Below are 12,872 nucleotides of genomic sequence, written 5' to 3'. Positions count from 1 at the left end.
AATCCATTCACCTAAATATTTAAATTGTTTTACTCGAGAGATGTAGTTATTACCAATTTTGAGATCAGAAGGTACATCTTTGATGTCAGTCATAAATTTTGTTTTTTCAAATCCTATTTTTGCTGCCTGCTCTTGTAATAATTGTAGCTGTTTCTGTGCATTGGTAATGTCTTGTGCGATCAGTGCCATGTCATCAGCAAATGCTAAACAATATAATTCTATGCCCTTACGTCTTGGTCCCAGTCTGTGTGCTGGTGCACCTGCTTTTCTCCATTCTCTAACAACTTTTTCAAGAGCACAATTGAAGAGCACTGGGGACAGTACGTGCCCTTGTTGTACTCCTGTGTCTATTTCAAATTCTGTGCTCAATTCTCCCATAAATTTTACTTTGGATTTGGTCTCCATGAGTGTTTCTTTTATGATGTTTGTTGGCTTTTGATCTAGTCCACATTCTGCTAATACTTCAAAAAGGGATTCTCAGTCTATTCTGTCATATGCTTTTTTAAAGTCGACAAACGTGATGACACAACTTTTGTTTGAAGTACTATGAAAATATTTCATTGAGTTTTTCAAGTTAAGGATTTGTTCTACACATGATCGACCTTTTCTGAATCCACCTTGGTATTCGCCTAGTTTTGAATCCAACTGAGGTTCTGCTCGGTTTAGTAGGGCTTTAGACAGAATTTTGTATGTTATTGACAATAAAGAGATTCCATTATAGTTGTTGGGGTCTGTTTTACTTCCTTTTTTGTACAGAGGATGTATATTGCTGTCTTCCAATCTGTGGAGATTTTTTCAGTTTTCCAGATTTCATGTATAATTTCTTTGAGTTTTGCAATAAGATTTTCTCCTGCATTTTTCCATAATTCTGCGATGACTTGGTCTTCTCCTGATGCTTTGTTATTTTTCAGTGACTGAATTATCTCTTTAATCTCCTGTAAACTTGGTGGCTTTGAGTCTGGGTTTTGTTATGTGTGATGGAACTCAAATTTTTCTGCAGGCTTTTCACAATTCAGTAAATTAGAAAATTATTTTGCAAGAATTTAACCATTGTTTGGTGTTGGTAAGGGCAATTTACCCATGTTCAGTTTTGAATTGGAGTGATGGAGGAGAGTACTTTGTTAATTTTTGATTGAATACTCTGTAGAAATTTCGAGAATTGTTTTTCTTGAAATCATTTTCTATGTCTTGAAATTTTTTGTCTTTGTGTTGTTTACGGACTGTTCGTATTGCTTTTGTGAATGTTTTCCTGGTAGGGTCTTTTGATTTTTGTTGCACAACCAATTTTGCCACGCCTGTTGTCTGAGATTTATCAGTTGGTCACACTCATCTGTCCACCATGGGTGTTTACGTGTTCTTGTTTGTGGTGCTACAGTTTCAGCTGCTTTTAAAAGCCCTGCTTGTAGTTGTTGCCAATTTTGTGGTTTTAAATTTTGTTTTTCTTTTGTAAATTGTTTATTACCATTTATCTTTTGTACATCATATTTACGGTGTAGAGATTTCATAGAGAATTTTCTTTTTTCTGGAATGACATCTAGGTATTACATGTCTTTTAGGAAGATTTTGTTGCAATGTCTCTGCAATACCAGAGTCATAGTTACGTATAAAATTTGCCAATTTCGGTGGAATATCTCTTATTCTACCCCCATCTTTGATTTGTGTATTATTATACTTGTGTCTGTCTTTTCCAGTTTCATGTTTTTTGGCTCCCAAACTACTTCAAATTTATTTTCTGCCTTATATATTATTTTGTCATTTCATGATTTCTTTCATATGTTTTTTTATCAGTGATAATAAACAAGAAGTAGTGGATTACTGTAGTGCATTTATAGAGAACTGAGAAATTTAAGTGTCTGAGAGGACTTTCTAATATCAACAGTTATACATTTATTTCATTAACTGCCGAAGTGCCTACTTTTGAAAATATTTCCCCAAAAATTAAACAACAGAAGTTCCACAACAACATTAGGAAACAATATTAGGAAAAGGATAGATTGCTACTCACTTTAAAAAAGACATATTGAGTTGTTGACAGGCACTGTTACATATTTAGCTTTCTACCAAAGCCTTCTTCAGAAAAGAAAATGCATACACATTCACACAAGCAAGCACACCTCAAGAGCTCATGAACACCATCTCTGACAGCTCAAATAGGAATTCATCTGTCACATGTGGTGATCTGGAATGGGGCATGGATGGAGGAGAGGTAGCAGGGTACAGGTGAAGCGAAAGAAGAACACTGTGTGATGGAGCTTGCAGAGACTACATAGAGACATGAGAAGGTTGTCAGGTGCAGTGTCGGAAGCTGTGGAGCAGAGAGGTGAGGGAGCAGGGGGGATTGGAATGGAGAGGAGCAGGGAAGAGGAAAGATGTGAGGGTGAACTGGCAGAGGGTGGCAAATAATGAGGGTGATGGGACGTGAATAGCGAGGAGGTGACAGCACAGAGGGGGCGGAAACTGTTGGGTGGGGTGTGTGGGAATAGTAGATTACTGTAGGTTGAGGTGGAAATAAATTTGGGAGCAAAGAAAGTGTTGTAAGGACAATTTCCATCACTGCAGTTCAGAAAATCTGGTGGTAGAGGGGAGGATCAAGTTGGCCTGGGTTGTGAAACAGCCACTGAAGTCAAGCATGTTATGTTCAACTCTGTGTTGTGCCTCAGGGTGGTCAACCTTGCTCTTAGCCACAGTCTGGCAGTGGCCATTCATCCTGGTGGACAGCTGGTTGGTCATCATACCAATATAAAAAGCTGTGCAATGATGCAGCAGGGTTGGTACATGAAATTGGTGCTTTCACAGATGGCCCAGTTCCTTATGGGGTAGGATAAGCCTGTGACAGGACTGGAATGAAAAATGCTGGGTGGATGGATTAGGTAGCCGTTGCCTCTGGGCCTTTCACAGGGATATGATCCCTGTGGGTGAGGGTCAGAATTGGGAGTAGCATAGTGATGGACTAGGATATTGTGAAGGTTTGATAGACAATGGAACATTTGAGGTTGGTGGGAGGATTGTGGGAAGGGAGGAGGGGAGTGAGGTGAGGGATAGCAAAGGTGATCTATCTGTGGACTATGTCTAGGGGATACTGCATTCACATGAAGGCCTTGGTGTGACTTTCAGCATACTATCCAAGGGAGTTTCTGTCACTGGAAGTACGTCATTTGTGAGTGACCAGGCTGTATGGGAGGTTTTTTTTTTTATGTGGAGTGGATTCCAGCTGTCAAAATGCAGGTACTGTTGAAGGTTGGTGGGTTTAAATCTACACCCAAGTGTCAAGAAGTATTGACTACACTGTCTTGTACAAACATACATAATAAGTATAATTTGACTATGAATTTCTTACAATTACAATCTTCAGTACTCTTCAAAAGAGTTTATTGAATCTGGTAGCCAACAGTTTGTTTTGTGTACCTTTTTATCATTATTCTGTGGAGGTGATGATTTATAGCTTTTAGAAATTTAAAAAAAAAGTCATGGTGTGCGCACTACTATATTGTCACTTTATTACACAACCACTTTCAGTCATAAATAGACCACCTTCAGGTATTTTGTGGTATCATCATCAGAAGTATGAGAACCCATAACCAGTATCAAACATCATGTCAGCAACCAACATGACAGTTCAACTATATATCAGAAACACATACAGTGCATCTGTGGCAAAGCATGTGGCAAGACTGAAGTGGCATGTGATCTTCAGCCATAAATACATCATCAAACAAGGTAGACTTCAAGATGTGTTCATGACTGAAGGTCACATGCCACTTCAATCTTTCCATGTGCTTTGCCACAGGTGTACTGTAAGCTATATGTGCTGCAGATTTATAGCTGAATTGACATGTTAGTTGGAGATATTATGCTTATTAGTGGTTATATGTTGTCATACATCTGATTAAGATGTCATAAAATAACTCAAGATGGTCTGTTTATGACTGAAACCGTTCGTGTAGTAAAACGACAATACAGGAGTGTGCAAACCACGAGTTTTCAAAAAAATATTTTATTACCTTTTTTTATCAAAACAGGCTTTTCTTTTTAGGTGGCAGAAAAAAAGGACAGAGTGTCACTAAAGGCAAATGTTAGAGACATAAGAAATGGAACTGTGGTAATCATTAATGAAAGAAGGAAGCGAGACTGGAGTTGTTCTCACTGACAACAAGGTAATTAGAAGTGAAGCAAAAAGTCAAACATAGCAAGCACAGCTGGAAACTAGCTCTTCCCTTACTAATGGAAACAACCTGAAACTTGCCTTGGAACACCATAAAAAAAAATTAAAATTTATGCCTACTATAGCTGAGGTAGTAATAATTAAAATTAAAAAAAATAGAACTAATCAGAAGAAGGCAGAATTTATCACTGGATAAAAAATAAAATTCATATACTGAATTTTAGTCAGTTACATGGATGTTATATTTGTTGGGATGTATTTATTGTATTTGTATATTTTATTCTATATGCAGATAGTTTCTATGTCATTTACATCAGACTAAAAAAATTGCACATGCAAAGTAAAGAGATTAGATTGGTTGACATCTGCTCTAATGGTGTATGTAAGTTCCTCACTTACAATGAAACTACAGCTGCATGCAATTTCAGAAGTTCCATTTTTATCTGCTGCCTAAATACAAAACATCATGGTATATAATTTGATCTATTCTTTTGTTTACATAGAATGCAATAATTTAAAAAATCCTAGTTGCCTCTCAGTGGCAATTTCACAAGCTGTAGAAGCAAAATGTTACTTCAGTGAAAACTCTTATGAAAAATAGAGATCACAATGAATAGTATCTGTGGACTATGTCTAGGGGATACTGCATTCACATGAAGGCCTTGGTGTGACTTTCAGCATACTATCCAAGGGAGTTTCTGTCACTGGAAGTACGTCATTTGTGAGTGACCAGGCTGTATGGGAGGTTTTTTTTTTTATGTGGAGTGGATTCCAGCTGTCAAAATGCAGGTACTGTTGAAGGTTGGTGGGTTTAAATCTACACCCAAGTGTCAAGAAGTATTGACTACACTGTCTTGTACAAACATACATAATAAGTATAATTTGACTATGAATTTCTTACAATTAGAATCTTCAGTACTCTTCAAAAGAGTTTATTGAATCTGGTAGCCAACAGTTTGTTTTGTGTACCTTTTTATCATTATTCTGTGGAGGTGATGATTTATAGCTTTTAGAAATTTAAAAAAAAAGTCATGGTGTGCGCACTACTATATTGTCACTTTATTACACAACCACTTTCAGTCATAAATAGACCACCTTCAGGTATTTTGTGGTATCATCATCAGAAGTATGAGAACCCATAACCAGTATCAAACATCATGTCAGCAACCAACATGACAGTTCAACTATATATCAGAAACACATACAGTGCATCTGTGGCAAAGCACGTGGCAAGACTGAAGTGGCATGTGATCTTCAGCCATAAATACATCATCAAACAAGGTAGACTTCATGATGTGTTCATGACTGAAGGTCACATGCCACTTCAATCTTTCCATGTGCTTTGCCACAGGTGTACTGTAAGCTATATGTGCTGCAGATTTATAGCTGAATTGACATGTTAGTTGGAGATATTATGCTTATTAGTGGTTATATGTTGTCATACATCTGATTAAGATGTCATAAAATAACTCAAGATGGTCTGCTTATGACTTAAACTGTTCGTGTAGTAAAACGACAATACAGGTGTGTGCAAACCACGAGTTTTCAAAAAAATATTTTATTACCTTTTTTATCAAAACAGGCTTTTCTTTTTAGGTGGCAGAAAAAAAGGACAGAGTGTCACTAAAGGCAAATGTTAGAGACATAAGAAATGGAACTGTGGTAATCATTAATGAAAGAAGGAAGCGAGACTGGAGTTGTTCTCACTGACGACAAGGTAATTAGAAGTGAAGCAAAAAGTCAAACATAGCAAGCACAGCTGGAAACTAGCTCTTCCCTTACTAATGGAAACAACCTGAAACTTGCCTTGGAACACCATAAAAAAAATTAAAATTTATGCCTACTGTAGCTGAGGTAGTAATAATTAAAATTAAAAAAAATAGAACTAATCAGAAGAAGGCAGAATTTATCACTGGATAAAAAATAAAATTCATATACTGAATTTTAGTCAGTTACATGGATGTTATATTTGTTGGGATGTATTTATTGTATTTGTATATTTTATTCTATATGCAGATAGTTTCTATGTCATTTACATCAGACTAAAAAAATTGCACATGCAAAATAAAGAGATTAGATTGGTTGACATCTGCTCCAATGGTGTATGTAAGTTCCTCACTTACAATGAAACTACAGCTGCATGCAATTTCAGAAGTTCCATTTTTATCTGCTGCCTAAATACAAAACATCATGGTATATAATTTGATCTATTCTTTTGTTTACATAGAATGCAATAATTTAAAAAATCCTAGTTGCCTCTCAGTGGCAATTTCACAAGCTGTAGAAGCAAAATGTTACTTCAGTGAAAACTCTTATGAAAAATAGAGATCACAATGAATAGTACCATCCACAGACATTTTGGCTCATTTTTATACCACATAAAGATATTTATTTTTTCACACAATTCATTTGATACAGTTGTTGCTCATATCTACCAAATTACAGTTGTAACAAACAGTAAACACCAAAACATCTGACTGTGTTTGAGAAACAGATATCACATACTTCATCAGATTATACTTTATTACTTACAACAGCGTCTAAGATAATGGTCCTTGTTAGAACTATTTATTTATAAATGATATAGAGGAACTCAATTGTTGTCATTTGAAATCAACTGCAACTATCACTAAATAAGAACAAACAGACATAGGAAAGTATGCACACACAAAACATTTTTACTTACGGTAATGACCCTGTCTGCCAACACCTTGACAGCAGCTGGCCCCGTTACTCTGCAATGTCCTCTTCCTAGCTGTCCCTCTGCATTGCGCCCCATTGTTATTACTGCACCATTATCCATGAGAACAGCTGTATGATTGGGACCCAGTGAAATATCATGAACCTTGGCTGGAATGCTTTTCACTCTCTTCAGCAATAATATTTTGCCATCATTTTCCTTGCCAACAGTTACAAAATGCAACAATACAGAATTTTTCAAGAAAGTAATGCCAATTTTAGTTTGAACAGAAAGATCTGCGTGCAGAATTTGATTGATGGCCGAGAAAATATAATTATCTAGATACCTTGACAGAAAATCCCAGCTTGTCATGAGTATTACGTCCACAGCTAAGCAGAAAACCATCTGTGGTAATAATCGCTGTACAGTCAACACCAGTGTGCACAGACCTGACTACTGTTTCCCTTGGCAGAGGCACTTGTTGTGGTTCACATCTGTTTCACAAAAGCACACGTCTAAGACCAATGTCAGATGATTATTACAAGACGTACTATAGAAATTATGACTACAATTCTTTCCTGAAAAGTCCACTTGATGGTATTCATTGTTGATTTTCTTATTTGATATTTGTATTGGAAAGCAGAGACAGGGTTTTTTCCTTATTTGTTGTTGAGTGTCATGCCCATAGTCAGTAAGGAGCTATAGATGGAACAGTTTGCTAAAATATGAAATCAATTAATTTCAATATGTTTGAACAAATCTTTGGCTAATTTTACATAGGTAACATAGAGAAACTACTCAGAACTGGGAAGCAGAGACAGGGTTTTTTTCTTCTTTGTAGTTGAGTGTTATACCCACAGTCAGCAAGTCAGCTATAGATGAAACAATTGCTAAAATTTGAAATCAGATCGTTTCAATATGTTTGAACAAATCTTTGACTCATTCTACATACGTAATATAGAGAAACTATTCAGAACTTAAAAAAGAATATATAAACTAGAGTTGTTGCAGTTAGAAATTCAATACTTTGTTATAATTTTGACTTATTTAATACTCAAATTGTTCATTAGTGGCAGAATTGTAAATACATTTTAGGACTAAAGCTTATTCACAAAACCTAAACTGAATGCTCAACCTCGTTTTTTCTGGACACACATCATTTTCATTACTTCTCACAAACAGTACTGAACTTCTCATTATTATGATGCAATGATGATGAGGAGTGAATCAAACAAGTTCTCTACTAGTATTAATAATATACCTTCACTCATGAGTTGCACAATTTCAGAGATCAAGAGTCCATACAGTTCACATGCCTGCTTATAAAGACCACTTGTGTTGTCCCCCTGGCATACTCTGGTGAGATGCCAAAGAAACAGTTTTATTTAAGCAATCGCAAATGAGTGCTTGGCCTGTTCTATAACTTATATTACTGTTGTCTGGTTCATGTGTTCAGTGCTACACACAACGTGTACTTCATTGTACCTTACGTGTTTCTCTATTAAGTACTACTTTCTATGAATCACATTTGTTCTTGCTATAGCAAACTTGGCAATGAGTGAAGTTTACATTTTCTCCGCATGTTTGTGTCAGTTCTCTGTCACCCAATGAATGTTTTGATGGAAGAAATACTTCAACATATCATTGCCCAGCAGCAAGCTTTCGTGAAACAACAGCAAGCACTCACTACTGCTCTGAATCGAGTGGCATCTGTGTGTTTGTGACAGGTTACTCTCCTGTCAGTGCAACCATCATCCCTTCCAACATATGATGAATTGGATGAAGACTGGGACCCCTATGAAACTTGGTTACACCAACATTTCAAGGTTTTTCGCATGGATGAAGCAAACCTGTGTAGCACTTTCTTTCTTTCCTGGCTTTCACCACTTAGTTATCAGATGTTGTGCCAACTTGTGCCTTTGCACTAACTGGCCACCTTATCACTTGATGAAGTGTGCAAGCTTTTCTCAACCTATTACTGTGACAGAATGCATGTCATTGCAACATGTGTAGAATTTAACCATTGACAGAAATGTCCAAACCAATCTTCCAAAGCCTTGGCTGCAGAATTACAAGGGTTGAGCCGTCACTGTAAATTTGTTCACAGGTACCCATCAAAAATCCTACACTGATCAAATGGTGCATGACATTATTCATCTTGCCCCAGAAAGGGATGTCCATGAAAAAGCACTTCAATGTGATAATTCGATGCTTACATATGTTCTCAATATAGCACGGTCCTTTGAAGTGTAATGGGCTGCAGGTGATCAGATTGCTGTCTTGGGAGAGGCATTGGAAGTTGCTCAATCATCATCTGTGGGGCACACTGCAAGTGTTCAATATGACGGGGAAGCCATTGATCCAGTACAACCTTTGACTGAGCATTGCATGAGGCAGCGTCGGTTATGGCCACAGCAGCAACAGGACACTTCACTGCATTGGCCAAGGGCCATCTTCCATCTTGCCCATACTTCTTCATCCAACAAGACCATTATGCATGTCATAAGTATTGAGTGGTTTGCAAAAAGTGTCAAAAGAAGGCAACATTTCATTTTTGTGTAACTCCTCTTCAAATGTGGGCACATTAACACCAATGGACATAAACTGTATCTCTACAAGGACTGTTTCCCCAAACAGATTATTTATTAACTTGTTTGTGTCTAATATACTGTTAAAAATGTAAGTGGAAACAGGAGCTGCAGTGACTTTAGTAAACACAAACATACGTGTACTTCGGTCCTCGCTGCCCCCTCCCCCCACTCCTCTCGACACACACAGGTTTAACGGAAGTTGGTTAACTCCAGAAAACAGCAGATTCCAATCCTAGCTCAGTTTTCCGCTTATGTCTCTTACAGATCTATTGTTCATCCTCTCACCTTTCTTGTTGTAGGTCATTCCCATACTGCAGACCAATTTGGGTTAGATGTGTTTAATGGTCTGTTTCTTCATTGCCAATGAGGTAACTTTAGTGTCAGATCAAGTTCCATATCATCAACTGGAGCCCCTGTTTCCTTCTGGGCTCTGTTATGCTACCAGTTTTTCAGGCCCACATTATCATGAAAGAGTCCACCTGCCCCCCCCCCCCCCCTTTTTTTTCCCACAACAGGTGCCATTCGCATTTCATGACTCTGTCAAGGCCGAATTAGACCACTTGACATAGCTTAGGGTCGTTTGGCCTGTTTCTTCCAGTGAATGGGTTACACCACTGGTCATTGTTAAGAAGCCAATAGGTAACTTTCACCTTTGTAGCAACTTCAGTGTCATGATAATGCACAGTCTCTGAGATATCTTGCCTCGCCTTGATGAGCTGCTTGCAATAGTGTCAGGTGTCCACTGCTTTTCCTGAATTGATTTGTCAGAATCATATCTCCATACCAATATCAACACTTGCCTTTTGGCATAACTAGCAGGCCTACAATTTTTTGGTGTTTTTAGAAACAACTCACAGCCTCTGTACCTGGCTGCATCAATTACCTCAATATCATTGTTTCTTCCACCAAAGGCCACCTTTGCAATCTCCTATTGTTGTTTCCTGTTTAGCAGTCTGTGGGTTTCAAGTGCAATCTTGCCAAATCTTAGTGTTTCAGCCACCAATAGAGAGCCTAGGTTTTGTGGTTTCTATCACAAGAGTCAAGCTGTTGCATCACCATGTTGATGCAACTAAGGGCTTGCTGCGACTCACATCCTTTAAGAAACTGCAGGCATTTCTAGATAAAGTTGCATACTACCATAAGTTTTTACCAGATGCATCCACTGTTGTTCAGCCCCTGCATGTGCTTTTGCATAAAAATGTGCTCTTTTTTCTGAGCCCCAGCTTTTGACCAAGCGTTCACTTTGCTTAAACCTAAGCCTCAATCTGCAAGGTGTGTGGCCACTTTTCAGCCTGGTCAGCATCTCTTGTTGGCTACAGATGCCTCTTAGCATGGTCTTTGTGCAGTATTGGTGCACAAATACACAGACAGGTCTGAATGACAAATTACTTATGCTTCTAAGACTTTATCTCCTGCTCAGCACTGGTATTCTCAGGTTGAAAAGGAGGCTTTAGCCACTGTATTTGCCCTTAAGAAATTTCATGTCTTATTCTATGGTTCTAAGTGCCATTTAATCATGAATCACAAGCCATTGGCTGCTCTTTTTAACTTTTTGGCCTCTGTGCTGGACAAGACAGCGCATCATTTGGAATGGTGGGCTCTTTCCTCTTCTGTTATCATTATCAGATCCATTACCAGCCAATGATGCAACATGCCAACACTGATGCCTTATCTTGCCTTCTGATCAGGCCATAACTGGCATTTAATCAGGAGGACCTACTTTGATTCTATTTAGAATTGAGAACAAGAAAGCAGTCAATGGTTTCCCGACCACTAGTGCCACTATAACATCAGCACAGGTGGCCAGAGAAATCCGTGAGCCTTTCCTCAGATCCCTTGTCTAATGATGTCTCCCCCCAGAACAGCCTCTCTGTGTTTGATGGAGTTTTTTGTAAGCTACAGAGGACTCTGTTCCACAGGTTGTGATTCCATGCTGTAATGTACTGCGGCTTCTGCATGTCAGTCATTGTGGGACCTCTTACACCAAAACTTTGGTCCACTGGCATGTGTACTGGCTGGATATAGATGGGGACATAATCTCTCTTATTGCTCCTTGCACCCACTATGTTCAGTAACAGATGGCCCCACAGGTGCCCTTTCCCCCTGGCCAATGCTGCAGTGCCCGTGGAAACATCTACATGTCGATTTTGCTGAGCCTTTCCTAAATCAGTATTGACTCATTGTAGCCAACATGTATTCCACATTTCCCTACATGGCGCATTGTCGTCCATCTCCATGGTGGCCAGTTTTCAGCCCTGTCTAACATTTTTGTAATTGAGAGACTTCCATATACCATGGTTACTGATAATGGACCCCAGTTTGTTTCTCAAGAATTTGCATCTTTTTGTCAGGCTAGTGATGTTTGCTGCCTCACAGCTCCACTGTGCATCCTCAATCTAATGGTGAGGCTGAACACATGGTTTGGACTTATAAAACTCAGATGTGGAAGTATGTTATCTGGAAGTTCACCTGAAGGTGCTTTAGACCATTTTGTTAATTTGTACTGCTTCACTCTGGTGTGGAACAAGAGCCTGGTGGAGCTGCTGCATGGACAACAACCATGGACCCTCCTTCACCTGCTAGATTCAATGCTGCATCTGCTGGCATCACCGGCTCTGTAATGACACTGGCCAGGTGCACATGTGTGGGCTTTTGGTTTTGGCTGCTGCCAAACTGGGTTTCTGGTGTCATCGAGTGTTGCCAGGGTTGGTGCCTGTGCATTGTCTGTACTCCTAATGGGTGAACATCTTGTCGCTTTGACCAGCTCCAGCTGTGCACAATGAGGTCTGTTCCAGAGGGCCCACCACCTCCCCTGCCACCAATGCCTGTTCCACTGTTGCAGATGGTCCAGTTTGTGCTGCATCATGAGTTGCTACCTGGAAGATCACTGTCTGGGGTTCCTGCCTCTGGCCCCCCTCTTAGACTGCCATTGCTGGTGCAGCCCCTACTGCACCTGACGCTGCACCCACTGCTGCCTCCATTGCTGTGTCCTGTGTGACTATCAACACTGACACACTCACTGACACCTCCGGCACTGACCACTGACCTTGACAAGGATGTTGCCCGCTATGGAGATGCTGTCCCCAGTCCTGCCCTACAGTCTCTTACGAGAGGGTGGAGGAGCACCAAACTGCCCCCTCATCACTTCTGCCCCTAATCACCACTGTCTGCCTGTGACATTCTGTAGTAGTCACCATCATCAGGCGATGAAATGGACGTCAGTGCAGTCATCAATGTTTTCTCAGTGCCTTGTGAGATCAGTGTTTTTTCCCCCATGGTTCCAGTGTGCTTCTGGTACCAGTGCTCCAGGGCTTTTTCAGTACCAATACTTTTTCAGTACCAGTGTTTTATCGGATGTGATCAAAAGTATCCGCACACCTGGCTGAAAATGACTTACAAGTTTGTGGCATCCTCCGTTGGTAATGCTGGAATTCAGCAT

General features: G+C 39.3%; 1 protein-coding gene across 3 annotated transcripts in view; it reads right to left on the bottom strand.

The window, feature by feature from the left end:
* Positions 1 to 12,872, bottom strand: part of LOC124607401 (serine/threonine-protein kinase Nek8) — a 317,572-nt gene that overhangs the window by 118,136 nt on the left and 186,564 nt on the right. For all 3 annotated transcript variants that reach the window (XM_047139723.1, XM_047139724.1, XM_047139725.1), the window contains 2 exons: positions 7,189 to 7,336; positions 6,849 to 7,061 (listed from right to left, as the gene is read on the bottom strand). In XM_047139723.1, coding sequence (XP_046995679.1) covers positions 6,849 to 7,061; positions 7,189 to 7,336 — 361 coding nt within the window. The remainder of the gene's footprint in view (positions 1 to 6,848; positions 7,062 to 7,188; positions 7,337 to 12,872) is intronic.

This window comes from Schistocerca americana, chromosome 3 (genome assembly GCF_021461395.2).
Source record: "Schistocerca americana isolate TAMUIC-IGC-003095 chromosome 3, iqSchAmer2.1, whole genome shotgun sequence".
NCBI classification, from domain to species: Eukaryota; Metazoa; Arthropoda; class Insecta; order Orthoptera; family Acrididae; genus Schistocerca; species Schistocerca americana.
This window is presented reverse-complemented; position numbering and strand designations above follow the sequence as displayed.